Consider the following 24,926-nt stretch of genomic DNA (forward strand, 5'->3'; position numbering starts at 1 on the left):
TCAGTTTATCACCAGCCTCCTGTCCCTACACCCTTTACAGAACTGTTATGTAAGGGTCTTAAAATTGTTGTGTTTAGTCCTTGTTATTGCTAGAAGGGATACATTTGAAGTTTACTGAGATCAAATGGTACAATGTTTATAATGAATGTAAACCACTAAGGAATGTATGCATGTCCACAGAAGTGAGATTTCCTTTTGCCGTAGCTCTTTGCCTTAGCTTTTGTTGTTAAGGAGGACCATTTTTAGCTATGTTGCATCTGTAAATATAGTACAGATACAAGTTCTGTTTGAGGAGTTAAAAGTTTGAACAAACATTGAAGTATTATTACAAAAAGGTAACATGTATGCAGTAAGATGTTTCCTTTGGTTTTTGTCAATACCACAAAAGGTCACTAATACAGTTGTAATGTTGTAAACATACTGTAATCCAGTCCTTGTATTTGTACAGAAACACTCAAATTGCATGTTTCACTAGGGACATATAAATTGTGCTTGGAAACCCTGTGAACAACCATTGTAATGCCAGCATACCCAGAGTATTTCAACTAAAGTATGTCCGACCTCAGTTCTTATAAGCATAAGTAATCAAACATAAGAGGGATGTTACAACAGTGAGGAATGATATTCAATGCACAAATGTGAAGAGAGCTACATTTCTAGAACATAGCTGAGGGAAGCCAATTCTTTGTCAGATTGGTGCCAGAGCTGACATGTCCACTAATCCCGAGCAGGATCAATCTAGTCCCAGAGAATGAGTTCACGCCCTTGACAGAGCACTAGAAAATACACCAACCCTCCTGAATTGTCACAGTACTGAACAAGGATGCTGTACTGTCATCTTACCACCGTTTCTGTCATCTTACCACCGTTTCTGCCCCCCCCCCAACCTACCTCTAGTTGTCTTTCTCTTCCCTCAGATTCCCTGTAGAGGGGAGGGAGGGAGAGAGGCAGCAGCTGGCAAATGTAATCCATTCCCACTGAGGGTAGCTACGTGTTCTACTGAATGCATCATCCTCCACCCAGGTCACCGCTACATTATCCACTGTATTGTGTTTTGGCACTTTACCTTTTCCACTTTGACAATCTATTTGATCCCTTTCTCTCCAACTGATGTCTGATAAATTCTCTGGCTCTAAATGGTATTACATATTACCCAGGTGGGCGCTACGCATTGGTGGTGAAAGCAGAGTTTATGCTGCATGCGACGTAAAAGCCCTTTGAGCACCTGGTGAAAGACCAGTATGTGAATCCAGTCCATTATTGACGGAATGTTTGCACTACAACACCACCACTTGGCCTACCGGTATATTGAGCTAAATTACAGAAAAGCATTTATTTGAATAATTCAGTTTTATTTAGTGGATATTATTAGACCATGCTTCATGCGACCCGAAACTTCACACCCCTCGTTGGCGAATAAACATTTTGCGGTTGTAAAGCTAATTTCCGGTAATCGACACATCCATGTCTTGTGTGTTGATTTGATACCAGGGGTCGAAGCTCTACCGAGTTCAATATTGACCCCGTTCTGGGTCCGCGCTCCGTATTGTCCCAGTTCTGGGTCCAGACCACAGTCGGCCAGTTGAGTATGGGGAGGATTTATGGTAGATCTTATTTAGTTTATTATTTATTTGGAGGCTGCAAAACACTCCGAGGCCCATTCTGTGCCCTCTTTCACACAACCGAGCAGTGCTCGGGTGTAAAAAATACATGTAAAAAAAGATCGAATACAAATGGATTTACTCCCTTCACAGCAGAAATAAGTGCCTCATTGAATTGTTTTCCAAACAAGGATACTGATTCCTCATCTCATAGAGCATCATTTTAATAGGAACCTTGATTGGGAGAGATAGTGGTGGAGTAGTGCTATGATTAGTACACGTTTTAATAACTGGCTAGAATAATTTACCAAACTAAAAATTGTTAGCTGACATGGGTAATTGAGTGACTGACAAAATAAACTGCTGATGCACAACCACATTTTGAACTTGCACCTCGTGTACCATTCTAACTTAAAAGGTAAGCATGACATAAAATAATTCTCATGTCCAACAGCTGACTTTACCATTGTCCTTAATAGGGTTGGGTGGATTGGAAATCAATTAAGAATTTAAAATCCTTGTTGGGGGGATATTTTTTTTTATCCCACCAAATCTGGTCATGTTCATTACACTTAAGTAGATGGCGAAGGAATACCAAATGCAAACACATTTTCCTAAATTGGTTACTGTAACAGCTATATAGTCAGTTATCAATTGCCCAATGTGTTTATAACCCGTTGTCATTACTATGACAGAAAAGTCAAGAGTGACTATAACCATAACATACACTGAGTGTACAAAACATTAATATTGAGTTGCCCCCCCCTTTTGCCCTCAGAACAACCTCAATTCGATTGGCCTCTAAAAAAGGTGTCGAAAGCGTGCCACAGGGATACTGGCTCATGTTGACAACAATGCTTCAGTTGTGTCAAGTAGGCTGAATGTCCTTTCGATGGTGGACCATTCTTGATACACATGGGAAACTGTTGAGCATGAAAAACCCAGCACCGTTGCAGTTCTTGACACAAACCAGTGTCTTGCACATTGCATAAATACACAATCCGGCCGGTACTGGCAATCCTTCCGAGAATTGAGAAATATGTGTAAAACTTATTTGAAAATATAATAAAATCAGATTTCACTTAACACTAGCTGACTGTACAGGATATCCATAGAAATGCTGGAAAACTGAAATCATTAAAAGGGTTGTACTTCCACTACTCTTCCCTTATAAATGAATGTAGAGTCTGGCCCTACTACTGATAACATTGATAGAATGAATTTAATCACCATTTTATTTCTGCAGGTTCTCGGTGTCAATGTACTAGATGTTAATGGGGGAATTTTACAGAATCATTTTGAAAAACGCCAATCGGGGTTTTTCCTTTCGGCAACTGACAGACAATGAAGTCCTTGATGTGCTGTTGATATAAGACATGAAGAAACATACAGGGGCCGACCATTTGGCTCTAGGTACTGCGCAAGTGTACAGCGTCCCTCATTGTGGGCTCAATAACCCACATCTTTAATTTAACACTTATCAGGAAATCTTCCTAAAGTGTGGAAATCAGCTTATGTGATGCCACTACATAAGGGAGGCGATTGCTGTGATCTTGACAACTTAAAGCCTGAGCGGAGGGAACCAGAAGCTGGAGAAGCAAAGACCATAGGGGGGGGGGGCAATAGTCACACCCCGATTATGACCCTGAGTGGAACCATGTATAACAAAGTCAAATAGCCAGTGCTTTCTCCTAATGAGTCTTGACAAAAAGGCTTTGAATGAAATCTCTTCCTGTTGCAGTTCAACTTATCAAACCAAACAGTTTTTAAAAAATTAAAAATTAAACATGGTTCCACAAACTATCAATTACCAGTAGATGGAACAAGCATCAATGCATTCACTCAGGATTTTGGTGTAAGGGAGCATCTATGGTGGGGATCAGCATTCTACAATATTCTCTGTATTAGGCTACATGGATAATATATCAAGAATCAAACCTTCTGAGACACAGAATCATGCGCTGCAATGAGGAAGGAAATGGGGTAGCTGGTGAAGGGGTAGCAAAGGATTCTCTATCCTTCATTCTGATCCTTGACCATACCATAGCAGAGCTGAAATGACTGACAACAATATCTTTCATTACTTGGTCCACTCAAACAAGTAAGTTGACCAAAGTTCAGCTACGTACTGAAAGATTTTGAACTGGAGGTCAAATAAATGAGCACGTTTATGTTTACTTCATTAGTTCAACATTTGTGCTAACTAAGGATATTCGCTAACAAAATAAGTTGCTGAAGAAAACGTCTGCATTGAAACAACTCATGTTTGCTAAAGAAATATTTGCACACAAAAAGCTTTAACGGTTCCTAATCAAGCAAATGTGCTGACAAAAGCATGCTGGAAAAAAACTAGCTTGATAAAGAATCATTGTTTATGAACAGAACATGCTTACAAAATGTGTTCTTAACAAAACTTATTTGTGAAAAATATTTCGCTAAAGACAAGGGGATGAAGATGACTTCACATGCCCAGTTCTGATTGCTGCCACCTGACGAATATGTTGGTATTGCAAGGTTTATGTAGACATCTGGAATCTTATTTTCCGATAAGTAGAGTTGTAACCTTAAACTCGTACATAAAACCTGAAAAGGAAAAGCGGGGGGAAAAATCTGGCCGTTGTTTCCGAAGCCCAATCGCTACTAGAGCGCACAATACAAGACCGTTTCATTCCCAGATCGGACGATAATTAAGAAGATGCCTCGATCGCCCCACGTGGCTAGTTCTGAGAAGTGATTCTGCTGCCGGTACCCTGAGTCACACTCTAAGAGGTTTCGAGTCTATATTGTCTTTTCTACAGCCTCTGTTCCATGGCCTTGTCCATCAACCTGCTCCACTCTCCCTCTCACCGATTCCTTTCTTCATTCTTCAACTTGGAAGGTCTGAGAGCATTGACAGAGACAGAGAGTTAAGTAGGGCGAGTCTGGCCTGTTCAGTAGCCTACAGTCTGTGGTCAACATGCCGGAGTCAGGAGGGAAAAGGTGGTGCCCAAGATGGGAGCAAGTTAGTCTGCCTTTACCCACCCCACCAACTTCCCCAGAGAAGAGGGTATGGGTCAGGATATCACCTTCCCTTTCCCTCTTCCCACTCCATCTCTATCGCTCACTGCTGCGCCTCTTCGGCCTCGGGCTGGGCCTGGGCCTCAGGTTGGGCCTCCGGCTGGGCCTGCTCCTGAGCAGGCCTGGCTGGGGGAGGAGGGGGCTGCGGGGGCATTGCCTGGTGTTGTCTCTGGCGGTAGGCGATGACGGTGCCTAGCAGCAGGGCGATTACCGTCATTAGGTAGAGGTCCCACTCAGGGCCCAGGAGCTGGTCCAGGTCCACCTGACTGACCACCTCACTCATCTGGTGGAGGGGGGAGAGAGATGATACAGGGTGGGAGGGGAGAGAGAGAGGGTCGGTCGGAGGGAGCAGAAAGAGAGAGAGCATTGACTACATTGAACAAACATAGTACAATCCCATGAATCCTGTACAAATGTAATACATTAAGTTAGCCTCAAACATTGAGCCTGGCCCCCATGAGTTGAAATGGAAACGACCAGGGAAATGAAACTCCCAGAGGCATCGGGTCCAGGAAGTGCTCTGTACTGTACACTCACGTTGAGGTCGTGCAGGTATTGCAGGGTGTAGACCAGGCCCAGTTTACACAGAGCCAGGAAGACGGGCACCTGAGCTTCGGGACTAGCCTCAGCAGCCATGTCGTAGAAACGCTTGGCCAGGTGGATATCCTACAGGAGGGGGGAAAGTAAGGGGTTAAACTTATAGGGTTGCATGTGTGTAGGAATGAGTTTGTTTATGTGCGTGTGCCCACCTGTTTGATGCCCAGGCCTTTCTCGTGCATGTAGCCCAAGTTGAACATGGCCTGAGCGCTGTGCTGCTGCTCTGAGGCCAGTCTATAGTGGATGACCGCTGTCTCGTAGTCCACGTCAGTACCATAACCATAGAAGTGGTAGTCCCCCAGCTTTATCCTAGCCACTGTATAACCTGGGTAACAAAGTTGAACATACAGTACACACGTTAGTACCAGTGGTGTAAAGTACTTAAGTAGTTTTTTGGGGTATCTGTACTATTTATATTTTTTTGACAACTTTTACTTTACTACATTCCTAAAGAAAATACTGTACTTTGTACTCCATAAATTTCCCCAGACAACCCAAAGTACTCATTACACTTTGAATGCTTAGCAGAACAGGAAAATTGTGAAATTCACACACTTATCAAGAGAACACATGGTCATCCCTACTGCTTATGTTCTGGCAGACTCACTAAACACAAATGGATATTTTGTGAATAATGTCTGAGTGTGCACATGGCTATCCTTACATTTTTTTAAAGAAGGGCACTGTCTATATTAACCCTTTGCTTAATTTAAGGAATTTGAAAGTATTTATAATTTTACTTTTGATACCAAAGTATATTTTAGCAATTACATTTACTTTTGTTACTTAAGTATATTTAAAACCAAATACTTAAACTTATCAAGTAGTATTTTACTGGGTGACTGTCACTTGAGTAACTTTCTATTAAAAAAGGTATCAATACTTTTACTCAAGTATGACAATTGGGTACCATAACCGTAGAAGTGGTAGTCCCCAAGCTTTATCCTAGCCACTATATAAACCGGGCCCAGTTTTTCAAACCAAATATCATGGGTTCATATACCATGATCTTTGTTTTAGCATATAATGGGATCCTTCCATTTGGTCTTAAAACTGCATCTAAAAATGAGGGACCACATCTGAAGGGGAAGCAGAATTTAACACAACTCAGGATCATTTTGATTTGGATGAAATGTTTTGAAAAGCTTGGCCCTGGGCAACACAGTTGAAGATACAGTCTCCCTCAGCTTCATCCAACTGTCCTCCCCTACAATTACTGAAGGGTACAAAGACCAGCTCAGTACAGCAAAAATATGGAAGGGTGATTTATGAAGGAGGCTCAACCAACCCTGTGCTGCTGCTCTGGTCCAATGGAGGAGGGCTCGAGGGTATGTCTCGTTCTCGTGGAAGATCTGCGCCTCCTCTACTTAAAACGAAACACGCGCACACACACACGGTTCAAATACAAATTGGCACCAACTGGTTTAACATCATCGTAAGTGCTTATTAAACGCTTTCACAAAGGTCATGTCTGTAAATAGATATCAGAAGGGCTGCACAAAGAAATGGATTGTTTAGGCATGGTGTCGCAATTTCTTCATATCTAAACAACCACAGGGGATTCATTGCCTTCCAGTGATTAGCGTTCTGAATACATTACAACAGATGGCGGGCCACAGACAGTCCCTAGGCCATATGCTTGGTTCACATGTTACAGGGTCACAGTGCTCTCTGGTGATTGTGTCTTACCAATGTACATAGAAACTAATTTCCTCCCGGAGCGTGTAGTTGTTCCCCTCTCCTCATTCATCTAAAAAGGAAGGATCATGGCTCCCTTATGCCCATGCTTACCGCAATCCAAATGCTTTTGAAGCCTTGCGGGGGAGTGAACAAGTGCACAGTTCAGGGAGAGAAACAGAACTGGGCTGAGGTTCTAAGATGGTTGCTGCTAAACAGAACGGAACTCAAAACTGTTCCCCTGTCAGCTATCTAGGGGATTCTTATGACAAATATTGTGCATTTGTTCTTACTCTGGTCCAGGATGAAGGCCACGTTGCTCTGCGCCACTTCGTAGCCCTGCTCGGCCAGCAGCAGGTACTGCACCAGCGCCCCATCCATGTCGCCGTCCTTGAAGTTGCCGTAGGCTGCCATCAGCCTGTCCGACCAGCGCCCACGCTCACACACATTCTTGAAGAGCTGCCCGCAGACATACATATGAAGACACAGAGACAGATACAGTTAGAAACAAGAACAAAAGGCAATTTGAGGTGGAAATTGCACATAATCACAGATCTAGGATCTGATTACACAACACCTGATTTGAACTTTTACCATTGGGAGGATAAAAATGAACCCAAACCTGGTTGTGGATCAATGGCTAAAGAATGGGTAAGTAGGTTTTGGATAGACAATGACTGACACGGAGTAGCAAATGGCTAAATAATTAACTAATGGATGACGGCTAATGGAGGATAAATAGCTAAACAGGTGGCTAATTGGTTCATGCCTAGCTAGAGGACAGATTAATGCATTGATCTAATGGATAAAGGTTAACAGATGGCTTATTTAAGCAATAAGGCCCAAGGGGGTGTGGTATATGGCCAATATACCACGGCAAAGGGCTGTTCTTAGGGACGATGCAATGCGGAGTGCCTGGATACAGCCCTTAGCTGTGATATATTGGCAATATACCACAAACCCTGGGATGCCTTATTGCTATTATAAACTGGTTACCAATGTATTTAGAGCAGTAAAAACAAAATGTTGTCATACCCATGGTATATGGTCTGATATACCATGGCTATCAACATGCGGGGCTCGAAACACCCAGTTTATAATGACGATTAATACACAGCTAACGAAAAGCTAATTAACTGTGAATGGCTAGCTAACGGCTAGCTCCAAGGTGGCTAGTGTAGCAGGGTTGCTTGATACTTATTGGCTAATTAACTGAAGCACTGGGAGTCTGAACTAGCTAGCTAATTGCTAATCCTACAGCTTTCCAATTATAGAGCCTATCTAAATGGTTAGTTAATGGCTAATGCTGTAGCTAGCCAATTACAGTGCATTCGGAAAGTATTCAGACCCCTTGACTTTTTCCACATTTTGTAGTTACAGCCTTATTCTAAAATTGATCAAATATTGTTTTCCTCAATATGTACAAATATATTAAAAATAAAACAAATACCTTATTTACATAATTATTCAGACCCTTTCCTATGACACTCGAAATTGAGCTCAGGTGCATCCTGTCTCCATTGATCATCCTTGAGATGTTAATACAATTTGATTGGAGTCCACCTGTGGTAAATTCAATTGATTGGACATGATTTGGAAAGGCACTCACTTGTCTAAACAAGGTCCCACAGTTGACAGTGCATGTCAGAGTAAAAACCAAGCCATGAGGACGAAGGAATTGTCCATAGAGCTCCGAGACAGGATTGTGTCGAGGCACAGGGTACCAAACAAACGGCATTGAAGGTCCACAAGAACACAGTGGCCTCTTTCACTCTTACATGGAAGAAGTTTGGAACCAGCTCTTCCTACAACTGAGCAATCGGGGGAGAATGGCCTTGGTCAGGGAGGTGACAAAAAACCCGATGGCCACTCTTACAGAGCTCAAGAGTTTCTCTGTGGAGATGGGAGAACCTTCCAGAAAAACAACCAGCTCTGCAGCACTCCACCAATCAGGCCTTTATGGTGACGTAAGCCACTCCTCAGTAAAAGGCACATGACAGCCCCCTTGGATTTTGCCAAAACTCACCTAAAGAAAGACTCTGTGAGAAACAAGATTGAATGCCAAGCATCACGTCTGGAGGAAATCTGGCACCATCCCTACGGTAAAGCATGGTGGTGGCAGCGTGGGGATGTTTTCCAGCGACAGGGACTGGGAGACTAGTCAGGATCAAGGAACGATGACCGGAGAGAGATCCTTGATGAAAAACTGTTCAGGACCTCAGACTGGAGCGAAGAATCACCTTCCAACAGGACAACGACCGTAGGCACACGGCCAAGACAACGCGGGAGTGGCTTCGGGGCAAGTCTCAATATCCATGAGTGGCCCAGCCAGAGCCCGGACTTGAAACCGATATAACATCTCTGGAGAGACCTGAAAATAGCTGTACAGCAACACTCCCCATCCATCCTGACAGAGCTTGAGAGGATCTGCAGAGAAGAATGGGAAAAACTCCCCAAATACAGTGGAGACAAGCTTGTAGTGCCATACCCAAGAAGAATCAAGTCTGTAATTGGTTCTAAAGGTGCTTCAACAAAGTACTGAGTAACAGGTCTGAATACTTATGTAAATGAAATATTTCTGTTTATCAAATTTGCCAAAGTGTCTAAAAAAACACATTTTTGCTTTGTCATTATGGGGTAGTGTGTAGCTTGATTTGGGGGAAAAAAATCTATTGAATACATTTTAGAATAAGGCAGTAATGTGAAAAGTCAAGGGGTCTGAATACTTTCTGAATGAACTGTTAGTACAGCAGCTAGCTAACGGCTAGCTAGCTCACCTCCACGGCGGTGTGGCAGGAACGCAACACGCCGGTGCCTGTGGCGTGCATCTGGGCCAGGTTGTAGAATGCCAGAATGTGCCCTGCCTGCGAGGCCAGATTGAAGAACTTGAAGGCCTGCTTGTAGTCACGCTTCACCCCGATGCCATCTGGGGAGGAAGAGGAGGAATGGATAGACAAAAGTGAGTGAGATACCCAACAAAGAAAAATGGTGTGCAAGAGGAGAAAATAGCATTTCTAGGATTTTGTTTATGGGGTGGCCAAGGGGGGACCAAAACCAGTCATGGGTGGCCATGAGAAAACAGCTAATTGTATCACAAATAGCATTGAAAATTGGCTTAAACTACGATGCATTTTATTTAAATAGTCTAGGTGCCTATTTTGTTTCATGTTTAACAAAAGGCTGCCCACCAAATTTAAGCTCACAGATCAAATACAGGGCAAAAGAAAACATGTCAAATGGGGGTATGTACTGGTTAAAAAAAGGAAAGACTTAGCTGTTTAATGTTGTTACTGTATGTCTCAACTCATTAGAAAAGGGAATAACACCCTGCTGAGACAGGAGCAAATGGTGAACAGTGTGGCATTGACGAGAAAGGCATCCGTTTCAGTAGTGCGAGTCGCGGCTCATAATGGAGAACGCATTATTTATTTTAGAAAATGACCTCGCAACTCAAGTAGACAATTGACAATGACTGCATATCATCAGCAATAATTTATGCAATCAGCTGTTAACGATAATGTGCGGAGCGCTTTATATCCGTAGAAAATAATTTATGCCTCTACTAGACTATGGGGATATTTTATATATGAATGCCTCCACTCAATGTTTGAGATCAATTGACACCCTTTACCATGGCACTTTGAGATTTATTTTAAACTGCAAAACCCTTACGCACCACTGCACTTTGTATACCAGGGTTGGCTGGCCATCTCTAGTCACTCGTAGGCTCAGGCACTGGTATACTTTTATTTACAAAGCCATTTTGGGTTTACTACCTTTTTATTTGGCCATTTTTTTTGTTCAGAAATGTGGTGAGACTTTATCCTGCTAACGGTTCCAAATGTCCAAACTGAATTTGGTAAAAAGGGCTTTTACGCATCGTCTTGGAACGCCTCACAAAATACTTTTAAACTGGAAGAACTTGTCCCGATTGGTATTTTTAAAATCACTGATGAATGATGTTGAGACTGATTCCCTGACCTGTCAATGTTTTTAAATGAGCTGTTATTAATTGTTATACTCTTGTGAATTCTATGGTTTTTACTAGATTACTTGTAGTTTTTCATGTTTGTCTAATTTGTGTAATGATTTGTTGCTGCCTATCTTGGCCAGGACGCTCTTGAAAAATAGATTTTAAATCTCAATGAGCCCTTCCTGGTTAAATAAAGATTAAATAAATATATTTGAAAAGGTGTACATTCCTTCTTACTAACTTTACAGCATTGTGGCGTTAGACAGGCATATTTGTTCAAATGTTTTCACTTTGACGATCAGGACCTGTTAGTGGTAGTTTTGTGAAGAGAAAAACAAGACATGGTTTTCCAGTGAGGGATTTTTTTCTGAAACAGATTGACAGCACTCTGACCTAATGAGAATGGGGTGGCACTAAGGGTGGCCAATCATATTCCATGAGTAGCCGTTGACACCCCGCTGATAACACCCCTGCTGCAAAGAGTGCAGAGTTGGGAGCAGAACGTTGGTGGGCAACTAACATTGCACTTCCAGGAAACCAAAAGGGGTAAGGCTGCTTTATACAACAACAGAAATAAAGGGGTGGTCTATACACAAACACACACAGTCCCACACTCACTGTAGTACATGGTGCCCAGCTGAAGCTGTCCATCCACCCAGCCCTGCTCTGCTGCTTTCTGGAAGTACTTCAGTGCCAACTCGTAATTCTGGAGGATGGACACACACACAAGATTTACACAATCACACAGGAAATACCGACATACAGTGCATTCTGACCCCTTCACTTTTTCCACATTTTGTTACGTTACAACCTTATTCAAAAATGTATTAAATTGTCCACCCCCCCCCTCAATCTATATACAAAATACCACATAATGACAAAGCAAAAACAGGTTCAGAAATTGCAAATTTATAATAAAAATTTTAAAAAGGAAATATCACATTTACATAAGTATTCAGACCATTTACTCAGGACTTTGTTGAAGCACCTTTGGCACCAATTACAGCCTTGAGTCTTCTTGGGTATGACGCTACAAGCTTGGCACACCTGTATTTGGGGAGTTTCTCCCATTCTTCTCTGCAGATCCTCTCAAGCTCTGTCAGGTTGGACGTGGAGCATCGCTGCACAGCTATAATCAGTTCTCTCCAGAGATGTTCGATCGGTTTCAAGTACGGGCTCTGGCTGGGCCACTCAAGGACATTCAGAGACTTGTCCCGAAGCCACTCCCACGTTGTCTTGGCTGTGTGCCTAAGGTCGTTGTCCTGTTGGAAGGTGAACCCTCACCTCAGTCTGAGGTCCTGGAGCAGGTTTTCATCATGAGCTCGCTGTACTTTGCTCATCTTTTCCTCATCCTGACTAGTCTCCCAGTCCCTGAAAAACATTCCCACAGCATGATGCTGCCACCACCACACTTCACCATAGGGATGGTATTAGCCAGGTGATGAGCAGTGCCAGGTTTCTTCTAGACGTAACGCTTGGCATTTAGCCAAATGAGTTCAATTTTGGTTTCATCAGAGCAGAGAATCTTTTTTCTCATGGTCAGAGTCCTTTAGGTGCCTTTTCACAAACTCTGAGCGGGCTGTCATGTGCCTCTTACTGAGGAGTGGCTTCCGTCTGGCAACTCTACCATAAAGGCCTGATTGGTGGAGTGCTGTAGAGATGCTTGTCCTTCTGGAAGGTTTTCCAATCTCCACAGAGGAACTCTGGAGCTCTGTCAGTGCCCATTGGGTTCTTGGTCACCTGCCTGACCAAGACCCTTCACCCCCATTTGCTCAGTTTGGCTGGGCGGCCAGCTCTAGGAAGAGTCTTGGTGGTTACAAACGCCTTCCATTTAAGAATGATTGAGGGAAGTGTGTTCTTGTGGACCGTCAATGCTGCAAAAATTCCTTTGACCTCATGGCTTGGTTTTTGCTCTGAAATGCACTGTCAACTGTGGGACCTTATATAGACAGGTGTGTTCCTTTCCAAATCATGTCCTATCAATTGAATTTACCACAGGTGGATTCCAATCAAGTTGTAGAAACATCTCAAGGATGATCAATGGAAACAGGATGAACCTGAGCTAAAATTTCAAGTCTCATAGCAAAGGGTCTGAATACTTTCCAAATGCACTGTAAACCTAAAGTACACAGCTGCTTTATTCTATTGCCTATGCCAATGTCTACAAAAGCTCAATTTAGGAATATAACCACAGGGCAAAGCAGGGACAGGCAACTGTCGGATCGATCAATTCCACCCCCCAAAAAATGTCAAATTAAAGTGGGGGTCTCAACTTACTGTTGAGAGTTAGAATAGTAAAATACAAAAGAAAAGGTGAAATTTGGTTGTGCATCAGCAGTTCTCTGTCAGTCAGTAGGCAGGTTTCCATTGCTTTTGTCAAAATAAACCTGGGTCAATGTTGCAAAAATAATAATTGCATCATGGTAACAGCAGACATAGGAGAAAGTTTGTAAAGATCAACAGCATTTTTATGAATTCGACAGGGGTGTACTTTTCTCTTGTTAAACTTGCGACAAATGGAAACTGTTTATCGAATAAATATTTGCTGAATACTTTAAGGTACGCAGGGCACGTGATATCATTTAACTGAATCCCTTTGAAGGTACGCAGGGCACGTGATATCATTTAACTGTAAGCTACACTCTACATTTAATTCTAAATGCCTACTGCTTGCAAAATAAAATGTAACTATAAAAATAATGTTTCTTTGCAGGACAAGGATTGTTCTGACTTTCAAGAATGCCTGAATTGCTTTGCCTTGCTTTTCTGGTTGGCTGAATGAAAGTTTCACCATCCAATTATTACAGATCTACGATACGTTGCCACATGATAATTCTAAGAATATGGCAAATATTGGTCAATTATAGTATTCTATCCATGCTGGCTTTCGCAGGTTACCTGAGACATGAAAGATCGGTGGGAGGGCACACAGGCCAATTTATTAATACACAATTTGACTAAACGGGTAATGGCAAACACTTCAACTACTCCTTTTTTATTTGTTTTTGGGTGTGACGTTTTTACGTCCAGTTGTTTTTATCAACACAACATAGTTCAAATGGAAACGCACCCTAGCAGGCAACGGTCACCTATATTCTCTATGCCAACGTTCTAAGTGTCTACAAAAACAAATAAAAATATATATATATATATATATAGAAACATAGCTACTGACAGCTAATATTTTTTAGACTGGTTAAGTTAGTCTAGCGGCCAGCTATATAAACTTGAAGTAAGCATAGTCGAAATACCAACCGGGGGCCTCGATTGATTTTGTTTGTCACTCTCACGCAGATATCATATTAAAAACTGCACACATTTGTCGCCACCCCATAGCAAAATGTGTAGAATTGCAGAGGGAGAGCGGTCACTCACCACAGGCACACCTCTCCCGTACAGGTACGCCATGCCCAGCCCACTCTGCCCAACAGGGTTACCCTAGGGGACAAGAACAGCGAGTAGCGACAGCAAAGAGACAGAAACCACCCAAGACACAACAATAAGTCAAAATAATAATAGTTCACTCTTGAAAAAAAACATACATATAAACCTGTTAAAATGTACTATTAATATAACAGATTGATCCTGAAATAGCATGTACATTGAAAATCTATGTACAGTATAGGAATGTTTCTGTCCTACAGTTTGACCACGATAAGTAGAGGATTGTTACATTAACTACAGGCACTGTGGGCTATGTGCAAGATATCCATAGGAGTGAATGGTTTGATATTAGTAAAAAAGAACCAAACATACCTATATAGATATTATTATTATGGATGCCTAACAATCCATGGTTGGACCACAGATATAGAATGTCAACTCTAGTCAAGGTTTGGTTACTCACCAGGTCAGAGGCCTTCTTGAAGTACTGCAGGGCCGTCTCATTGTTCTGAGACAAGTACTCACTGCCCTCCGAGTACATCTGAAAGATAGTGAGAGAAAAAGAGAGTGAAGAGAACAAATGAAAACAGAGTACGAGAAACCACTGAACGGTAGCACAGCCACAGAGTAAGGTGGAGTTACTTGCTTATTTCGCCACAGTGCTACAGGCCTATAAAATCATGTAATAATCTTACCTTCCCAAGGAAGGCCATGGCGTGCGTGTTCCCAGCATTCGCGGCCTGGTTGAAGTAATCATAGGCCCGCTGTCGACAACAACAAAAAAACATCTCCACACATGAACTTCACACTAAATACAGGAGTCAGCATGACAGAGCTACAGATTTAGGAAAATAATTATAACGTTTTTATAGGTTTGATACATGTTTTGTTAGGGAAAATCAAGTCTGAAATTTCTAAGTGGATATGACAAACTTCAGAAGCCTTTTTAAACTTCAAATACACTACAAGTTTTACATTTCCTGCACAGGGTGATCAAATTAAGATCCTACACCTGTAGTGTTTGAACAAGGTTGAAAATGGGTCAAGGAAAGGTTACCTGGTGGTTCTGCTCCACCCCCCGACCACCGTGCAGATGCAGCTGGCCCAGTCCCACCTGTTGGGAGCAAAGAATGGGGTCATAGCACAAAAGTACCAAATGGCCCCCTAAACCCTACATGGTGTACCACGTTTGACCAGGGCCCAGCTTTTCAATCATTACCCGCTAATTCATTATCATGCTATATTCATGCAATCACCAGAGAAACTTTAAAATGAGATAATTAGAATATTTCCATCAACTCCCACGAGGAACGGCATAATGCCTCGCTGCCAAATATACTCCTGAACTCATCATTTACGGAATTTTTCATTTTCTCTGACTGTCTAGCTCACATGTCAGACACAAGGCCCACGGGCCATCTGGCTAGTGACATTTATATATCATTGCGCAGGCTGGATTTGGGTTGTCAATTCATTTTGGCCCACTTACATACAGCCACCAACACACTGTACTACAAGTTCCAGCAAGCACTGCCAACATGCTGCGCACCAAATGGAAGTGCATTGACACATACCCCTCGTCCCAGACCCACCCACCTACCTACGAGCCAGCCAGTACGCGTTCATATTGTACGTTTATAAGTGGACATTATGAAGAACCTTTTTTTTTTTTAAGTCCAGTTTTGGTGGCATTTATATGCATGTTGTTTCTTCCCTAATATGGCCCGTGCTGCGATTGAATTCGACACCTCTGTCATGGCTTTTATTTTATATAGTTAGTTCTTGAATATCACATAAGAAAAAAATATATATAGGTCCTTTAACTTTTTCTACATAATTTATACTTAGTTTTAGTCATTCAAGTTGACACGGAATGCCTTTTCCATCGCAAAGAATCCTAAAAAAAATTCCTATGCAGAAAAAGAAAAAACCTCATAAGAGCAGTGTGCCCCATCTGAACCCTAACCTGGGCCTGGACATCTCCCTTCTCAGCCAGGAACTGGTAGTATTGGATCAGGTCTTCCTCCAGCATGCCACTGGTAGAGCCCGGGTTCTCCACCTCGTCCAGCAGACGCACCCTCTGCACAGCACTGCCCCCAGTCAGGGACACGTCACTGGCCACTGGAGGTTAAGGAGAGAAAGAATTAAAAACTCACTGCTCTTTGCATAACACCAAAGGAAAGCCTCAGGACTCAAATCTTGCTGCCATAAACTTGCTCTGCGAATCAAAAAGTTACTTTTTTGAATGCAGCCTTTCCTTTTGTCAGTTTGCAGCACCTACAATGTAGGGCTTTTCAAATGCAGGTCTTCTCAATTCAAAACACTAACCAGGTTTCCATCCAACCTCTTTATGCGAGTCAAGTACATGTTGGATAAAACATTTCACGACAGGCCTGATGGAAACAGCAAATTTGTCAGTAAACACTCCAAATGTCGACAAAATGCTTTAGACAAGATGGGATCTTTTTTTGTGTCTGTAAAATGTATTATGCTAAGTAAACTTGGAGTCATGCGATGATATTCTGCGTGGTTCTCCCACGACGACTCTGGAAAGCATGTAGTTTATTAGGCAAACATCCCTAAGGCCAAGGAGCTGTTTGAGAAACTGGCCCTGGAGGGCCTTGGTTTTATCCGCAACAAGTCAATATGATGAAAATATTTAGAATATTCACATGAAAATCTTTCACCTATTGTATAGAAACCTAGCTACTGAGACAAACTCATCTGAGACAGTGAAAGACGTTCATTGGTTGAGAGGGGGTAGCCTCCTACCGTGATTGGCCACCAGTCTGTAGTGCGTCAGTGCTGATTCGCAGCTCTGGGGTACGCCCACACCACCCCAGTATCGGTATCCCTAAAGAGAGAACGGTAGCATAGGACGGAAAGGTCAATCATTATATCCAGAAGGAAGAACAAGAGACCTTATAAGGCTTCTCTACTCAAAGATACAAAGAGCAGAAGTAGCTCACCAGAATCATATGAGCCACCAGGTTTCCGCCCAAAGCCCCAAAGGTATAGTAAACCAACGCCTGAAACAGAGTTGGAGGGTTATGCTTTACATTCCAGGCTTAGCAGCCAACTGACATTATCTAGGAAATAGAGCTGGGACGATAAACCAAAGATAATAAACACCAATCAAACTGACAACTTATTGTGGACTTTCTGCTGATCATTCATTACGATAAATAACCTATCGGGCCCACTAGTGTAATATGAAGTAAGTTTGCTAATATCAGTAATTGTTAAATGGGACAATTGATAGCTACAACATTTAAAATAGTAGTAATAGTTAAGGGTTATATTTAAGTTATAGTTAAGGGTTATATTTTTAAAAAGTAAAAGAAATTGTTGGTGCACTGTAATGTTATAAACTCATAGTTGTACATATTATAATTCAGTCAATTTATCGTAATATGGATGAGTGTCTATGTCGCCCTGCTCTACTACAAAAGCTACCTCTGAACAAACAGAGCTTTTGATCAGTATATAGGCTACGTGGAAAAAGGAGAGTTTTGGGGAGAGAAAGTGGAGAGGCTGGGTGTTGGTACCTTTGCTTGACTGGAGTTCACGCCTAACCCAGCAGCGTACAAGAAGCCAAGTGCCTATAGGAAGTATAGGGTGGAGCGTTAGGTTACCTACAACCACACAGAGACGCATGAAATCATATATGCATTCATCAATTGTCCGTTTTTGTCCGTCAAAGGTTCAATTCAAGTCTGTCGACTTCTTTTAAGCGAGGTGCAAACGTAAAAAGACTGTTATTGTGCATTATTTGATGGGCTATCAACTCTGTTGTTCATCAACGAATGACTCCCATTGAAAAACCAAGGTCAAATCAGTCATTTTAACAGAATCTACATGCCGATAGCCTTAAGCAGCTACGGAGAATGTATAAATGGCCCAATAGGACTACAGTTGTAGGGATAGTGCGAGATTTGGGCAATTAATTAAAATGGTAGGAAGCATGAGATTTTACTCACCAAAGTAAGTGTGGTCAAACACTCAGTAACTTAGTCGTAGTCACGATCTGGTTACCTATAACTTTTTTTAAATGTGTATATTTATTTCCGGACACCTTCTAAACTACCCATAATATTTCTCATCGTCATATGGAGAATCTACTCTGTATTAGCTAGCCATGCAGACCAATTGCTGGCAGTGGTGAGCTACAAGCGACCAAATCACGTGGTGGTGGGATGTAAACAACAAATCAGATCCCCCACACGTGATCTAGCGTTACACAATGACTGGAAGTCAATGGGATCAGCTAGCTGATTGCGTCAACGCTATCTTATCCCGTAGACTTCCAGTCATTGTGCCAATGCTAGTTAGCGATCGCCACAGAAACTACCTTCAAACTGCATGAGACTAAAAATGGTATATTCAAGTGTTCATCTGACTGTGGAGAAGTAGAGAATAATTGCCCCAGTCTCGCACTAGCCCTTAAAAAGGGGCACGTTGACATCTTAGACAATTCCTGGAGACAACCTGAAACTCCATTGTCTCAATGACCACGTTTAAATGCAGACCAATATCCTCTCATTGTGATGATGTTTTCATCTTTGTCAAACAAATCACTAAAGAAAGTAGGCTACTTGCGCAGTTCGGTCCACCATAATTCCATAATATATTTTGCTCATTCTCCATACAGCCTACTTTCACCCCTAATTTAGACAACGTATGATTTCCGACATTTGGTAGGCAATATTATATTTTCTGATATTTGGTAAGGCTATTCGTTTGTCAACTACAGTTAGATACGTGCAGCTTCTCTTCTGTCATAACTTGTTGTCCTAGAAGACTAAATAAAGTAGTGCTCACCAGAATGTCTTACATTGATAGAATGAATGCATTAGTAACCTATTTAACACAGCTAAATTTGGCTTTTTCATTGAGGGACCAGGGAGTCCAAAACAATGGAAAGCTGGGTCCTGTGCAAAATGTCCAAATGTTCTCAGTTGACGGTTAAGGAAATGAAAAGCTGAGAAAACTTTGAAACACGTTTCTGATAAGACTTCAGTTCATCTTGGGCGCAAATACTATCTGTTTGCATAACGGTGTCAAAGAAAACACTTTAAACAGGTATTTCTCAAGTGACGCTAAATGGGGGGACATTTATCTTCTGTTGTATCGTTTTACTGCAAGAAACATATAATTCTGCAGGAGCGTTACATAACGCTACATTTTTCAGTAACTATTCCATTTAACCCAGATGAACATCAATTAGGAATATTCTGTTTATTCATGCATACTTGAACAGCTTATTCCCGAATAAGACATTAAGCAGGATATGAGTTATAACCCGGAATACGATGCACATGTAAAGTGGTCAATGAGACTACCCTGGATCCATTAAATTTAAATAGGAATGTTTCATTACCATCTGAGCTTTGGGGGAGCCCTCCAGGGCCAGTTTCTCAAACAGCTCCTTGGCCTTAGGGATGTTCTGGGCCAAGTAGTCCCCAAACAGCATGGCGTAGGCCACCTTCTCCATGGCCTTGTGGTGGCCCTTGCCGGCAACCTTCAATAGCTTCTCATACAACCTGGTGAGGAATGAGATGAAGAATAGGAGGAAGGTTGTATTACAGTCTGAAATTAAAATATATTAGATTGGCATTTTGTGTCACTGGACAGATAGACACAACACCAACATGTTAGAGGAATTATGTTTTTAGACATTAAAAATGAAAAGCTGAAATGTCTAGAGTCAGTAAATATTGAACACATTTATGGCAATCCTAAATATATAAGCTAAACATGTAAAATGTTGGTCCAGTGTTTCATGAGCTGAAATAAGAGATCCCAGAATTGTTTCACATGCACAAAGGCACCAATTTGCTTACATCCCTGTTGGTGAGCATTTCTCCTGTCAAGATAAATCCATCCACCTGACATGTGTGGGATATCAAGATGCTGATTAAACAGCATGATCATTACACAGGTGCACCTTGTGCTAGGGACAATAAAAGGACACTAAAATGTGCAGTTGTCACCACACAATGGCCACAGATATCTCAAACTGGGGGAGCGTGCAATTGGCATGCTGACTGCAGAGATGTCCAACAGAGCAGTTTTCAGAGAATTTACTGTTCATTTCTCTACCATAAGCTGCCTCCATCATCATTTTGGAGTATTTGGCAGTATGTCCAACCGTCCTCACAACCGCAGACCATGTGTAACCACGCCATTTCAACTGTGCTGGGCAGACTGCGTGTATGGTGTCGTGAGGGCGCGCGGTTTGCTGATGTCAACGTTGTAAACAGTGTCCAATGGTGGCAGTGGGGTTATGGTATGGGCAGGCATAAGCTATAGATAACGAACACAATTGCATTTTATTGATGGGAATTTTAATGCAAAGAGATACCGGGACGAGATCCTGAGGACCATTGTCGTGCCATTCACCTGCCGCCATCACCTCATGTTTCAGCATAATCCACGGCCCCATCATCGGATGGGTACACAATTCCTGGAAGCTGAAAATGTCCCAGTTCTTCCATGGCCTGCATACTCACCAGACATGTCACCCATTGAGCATGTTTGGGATGTTCTGGATCGACGTGGACAGCGTGTTTCAGTTCCCGCCAATATCCAGCAACTTCGCATAGCCACTGAAGAGCGGGACAACATTCCCATAGGCCACAACCATCAGCCTGATCAACTCTTTGCGAAGGAGATGTGTCGTGTTGCATCAAGCAAATGGTGGTCACACCAGATGGTTCTGATCCACAGCCCTTACCCTTTAGTTTAAAAGGTATCTGTGACCAACAGTTGCATATCTGTATTCACAGTCACGTGAAATCCATAGATTAGGACCTAATGACACTAACCTGAAAAAAAAAGAAAGTCATAGCTGTATTGAAGTGGGGTGTTTTTAGGGAATCTCTTAAGCAAGAGGAAGAACGATAAGACTGTGGGATTTGTATAGTGTTCTTGCTGTCAGCAAGCACACTCATGAACATTAAAGGTGAACACTGTAGACGAGACAATGAAGAGGGAGAGCTCACTCTTTCTTCTGGCTCTTCCGGTTGGTTCCGTTGATCATGCGGAGGGCTGTCTGGTACTCCTTTTCGGTCTCCTCCGCTAGATGCCTCTGCTCCACCTGCTCTTCCGCTATAATATACAACACAACTACAGTTGCAAAGAGAGGGTATATTTCTAGTAACTTCTTAAGTTTACCAGTAAACTACCAGATTTTTGTGTAACTTTCAAGGTTTTGGGGGGAATTTTATCAAATGGCATCTCGTGGCCTTTTTTGGTACTTCAAATGATCACAAGTATCTTATTTCCGGCCCTCTATGTGGCCTTATCACATGCAAAATATATAATAAAATGATTCTTAAAAAATAGAATGGCAAAGCTGTAAAACATCCTAAATATACCATTGGTGTTGAATATGAAGGTTTCATTATGAAATATCCCTTATAATTACACACTTATTTTACTATGTACAAATGTCTTTGTAAATGTTTTGGCGCCAAACTGGTGGCAGTTATGAAAAATTACAATAGCTGGAAGAGTTGCTTCATTGAAAAGTGAATAGAAAATAATTTGGCTATTTACCCTTTAAGAATAAGGTATTTCCACTAGAAACAATATTGACAGATATAAAAAATGAACACACAAATGCATCATTTTAAAAAGGTATTCAACTATAAAATCACCAAATGTACAAAGATTCTAGTAACGTTGGTAAATTGTAGGTATTTTTGCAACCCTAAACACAAAGCAACTTTATTCATCCGCCAAGAACAATTTGTTTCAGCCACGTAAGTAGTGTGTCCATGTCTGATTCCCTCTAAGGCAGAGAAACAGGAAAAACATCATTTATTTTTACACATGTATGCTGTAAGGGAGACTTACTCTCACAGAAGCCCCATCTCTTGTCCCTGTCGTAGTCGTAGGTGGTGGCGCACCACAGGCGGTCGTCCCCCCGGCCATCGGTGGTACAGTCCACATACTCCTTCCCCAGGAAGAGGAAGGGGAAGAGACAGGGCTTACCATTGGCTGTGCCGCCATTCACCACAGGAACTGCATCAACCAAAAATCACAGGGGCAGGGTGGTATGTTTAAGCAAAAACACTGACAGGAAGCAGATGGCTGGTGATTAACATGTGGCAAACATAAACAAATTGAAGCTCAAATCTGTTTTAGGTTAAGCTAAAGACTGAACCAGTCTGGTTAAATTATGAAAGAAACCCTACAGTACAGTGGCCAAATGGTGCATATACCCTTCACCAGAGTACTTTCAGAGACGTCACAGGTGCAAGCGTGTTTTAATTTCCCATGAGGGCCAACCGTTTCACTGAGTGCAAGTTCAAAAAGACACCGCATTGTTGCCATGCTCAAGGCCAGGTGTCAGCAAAGTTTAGTTTGTCCCAGTTTCTCAAAATGCTTCCTCAATGTTCTCAGCCAAGATGTTGTCACTACAAACATGTTCCCAGTTCTAGAGGTATAAATGTGGGGTAGCTGAAATCTATGGAGTGAAACTGTCAGTGGATTGCAGACAAATATAATTAATTACTACATAGATATGAAACATCTCCATGTAACATTCCACAATTACTTTTAGTCAAGACAGACATGTCATAGAAATCAAACTGCAATGGCCACTAGTGACACCTGGCCAATAAAGGCTATCTTACGGATCCTTACCCTCTTTAGGCCTTTCCTCGACGGGAGGAGGTTGAGTGGGCAAGTCCTCCTTCTCTTCCCCCTCCAGCCCACCTTCCTGGACCCCACCATCGAGTCTTCTCTCCCCCTCGGCCTCCCTGGGGGCAGTCACCATTCCTGCTACAATCCTGGCACCTACTGGGACCTCATCCTCCTCAGAGTTGGGCTCATGGTAAGACTAGAAGGGGAAAACAAGCAATATGAGAGGATTGAGGGGTTACATGATGTAATTACTTATTGTATTGTTATTAGCTTGAAGGTTAGTGGATTTGAGTGAGTTTAAGGCTATACACGTTTTCTTATGGTTGGTTCTTCGCAAAGAAAATCTGCTTTTGCCATTTATAAAGCTAACCTATACTTTTGCTTGCATGATACCAAACAGCTTCTTATATAACATTTGAAAAACCTAGGTAGGCCTACTTCCACGTCTAAATGCAATAGAAAAGGGCACAGCAGGTTCATATTTAAGTTACTGCTAGTTACCTTCAATTCAGGAGCATGATCATTATTCCCCTCTGGCTCTTCATCTGCAGAAAGACAACATCAAAGAAAAAAGTAATTGATTAGGTATTGTGCATCAGCTGACAAACAATATTCATCTAAAGAACAAGACTACGTAGAATAAAGCACTTTCCTGCTGACAGTAATGATAACTGACGTTAGTGCCTCAAAATGACAAGCTTGCTAGCTAATGCAATGCTAGCCAGCACTAGCGTTACACAATCTGTCAAATAGTTAATGTTGACATCTACCTAGCTGACTTTTTAAAATTTTACTTACCAGCTGTTGTTCCGTGTGAGAAAACTATTAGGAGAATCACCATAGGCAAAATCATCCTTGTAGTATTTAATGACCCTTTCGACAACAAGCTAACGATTGCTAGCCAGCTAATTAATCAAATTAGCTCCGTGGCTAATGTTAAACATTAAATTACGGGATTATACTTATCGTGCATACGCTGCGAACTAACATTCATTAGGACAAAGCCCACGAAATGAGGACAAAGCCCACAAAATAAATAATAATTGAAAGGAAGGTGCAGTTTAAAAAATATATATATAATGATTTCTAACAGCTAAAGTTAACATGCTAGCTAAACAAAAGCTTTAACGTTAGCGCCGGTAGGCTTCACTACGCTTTGATATAAATATTTATTCAGCTAGTCATATGTACGTGTTCCTGGTCTTTGAAGCTTGTTAATAAATAGCAACGATCAGCTGTACTTAGCTAATATCGTTCGCAGTTTAAGACAACAGCTAGCAACCCCTGACCCTTGAACACCACTTCCTAATCCCTCCGATAGACCAATCCTAGACCACGATGACTGACATTGACCAATCGTTGATGGTAGAGGACATGTCATCCAATCGGGTGTGCACACACACGTTTCTTGCTTGTACAGTAGACAGATTCGTCCACGACAGTCGAAACACCTTCTGACACATATCGGGATCTTCTCTCATGCAAATGTGTGTGGCAAGCAATACAATGTCCTTGGGAGCCCCCAAAGAGCAAATACTGAAGAACTACTAGCAAATTTTAGCATAATGGGTATAGTAAGCTACTGTTCTCTGCCACAATTAAGGAAACACTTAAGTAAATGAGGGATACAAAGTATATTTAAAGCAGGTGCTTTCATCCACACAGGTGTGTTTCCTGGGTTAATTAAGCAATTAACATCCCATCATTATTAGGGCCATTGCAGTACAACAGGATCTTGTTGCCATCTAATGCACTGTCCTATGCCGTGCCTTGGTGGTATTACTGTTGATGATATCTGGAAATGTGCATGTACACATTTGTTAACACTAGAATATTATTACCTAAAATGGATAAATTGAAAGTGTGCGTTCACAGCTCCAATCCAGATGTGTTGGTCATTACTGAGATGTGGTTAAGGAAGAGTGTTTTGAATACTGATGTTAACCTTTCCGGTTATAACCTTTTTCAGCAAGACAGATCTTCCA

General features: G+C 41.9%; 1 protein-coding gene across 2 annotated transcripts; it reads right to left on the bottom strand.

The window, feature by feature from the left end:
- Positions 1 to 1,794: 1,794 nt before the first annotated feature.
- Positions 1,795 to 24,250, bottom strand: LOC123990879 (protein sel-1 homolog 1-like). 2 transcript variants are annotated; one of them, XM_046291842.1, is made up of 21 exons: positions 23,740 to 24,250; positions 23,443 to 23,486; positions 22,942 to 23,137; positions 22,150 to 22,317; positions 21,294 to 21,399; positions 19,670 to 19,832; positions 17,838 to 17,891; positions 17,259 to 17,318; positions 17,062 to 17,143; positions 16,256 to 16,410; positions 15,347 to 15,403; positions 14,985 to 15,053; positions 14,753 to 14,830; positions 14,281 to 14,343; positions 11,524 to 11,611; positions 9,710 to 9,858; positions 7,226 to 7,391; positions 6,544 to 6,618; positions 5,408 to 5,580; positions 5,196 to 5,324; positions 1,795 to 4,941 (listed from the first exon to the last, which is right to left on the bottom strand). In XM_046291842.1, exons 1-21 carry the CDS (start codon positions 23,792 to 23,794, stop codon positions 4,702 to 4,704), a joined length of 2,370 nt encoding a protein of 789 aa, XP_046147798.1. In that variant the 5' UTR covers positions 23,795 to 24,250; the 3' UTR covers positions 1,795 to 4,701. The 2 variants fall into 2 exon arrangements, with proteins under 2 accessions (XP_046147798.1, XP_046147797.1); XM_046291841.1 differs by having other exon boundaries at positions 6,544 to 6,621.
- Between the last annotated feature and the right edge of the window lie 676 nt (positions 24,251 to 24,926).

This window comes from Oncorhynchus gorbuscha, linkage group LG12 (genome assembly GCF_021184085.1).
Source record: "Oncorhynchus gorbuscha isolate QuinsamMale2020 ecotype Even-year linkage group LG12, OgorEven_v1.0, whole genome shotgun sequence".
Lineage (NCBI taxonomy): Eukaryota > Metazoa > Chordata > Actinopteri > Salmoniformes > Salmonidae > Oncorhynchus > Oncorhynchus gorbuscha.

Excerpts from the sequence above, each read along its gene's own strand:
- LOC123990879 (XM_046291841.1), bottom strand. The coding sequence starts at position 23,794 with ATGATTTTGCCTATGGTGATTCTCCTAATAGTTTTCTCACACGGAACA. Across the intron at positions 23,487-23,739 it reads CTCACACGGAACAACAGCTG|ATGAAGAGCCAGAGGGGAAT; the intron begins GTAAGTAAAATT and ends GTCTTTCTGCAG. Across the intron at positions 17,144-17,258 it reads TGGTGGCTCATATGATTCTG|GGATACCGATACTGGGGTGG; the intron begins GTGAGCTACTTC and ends TTCTCTCTTTAG.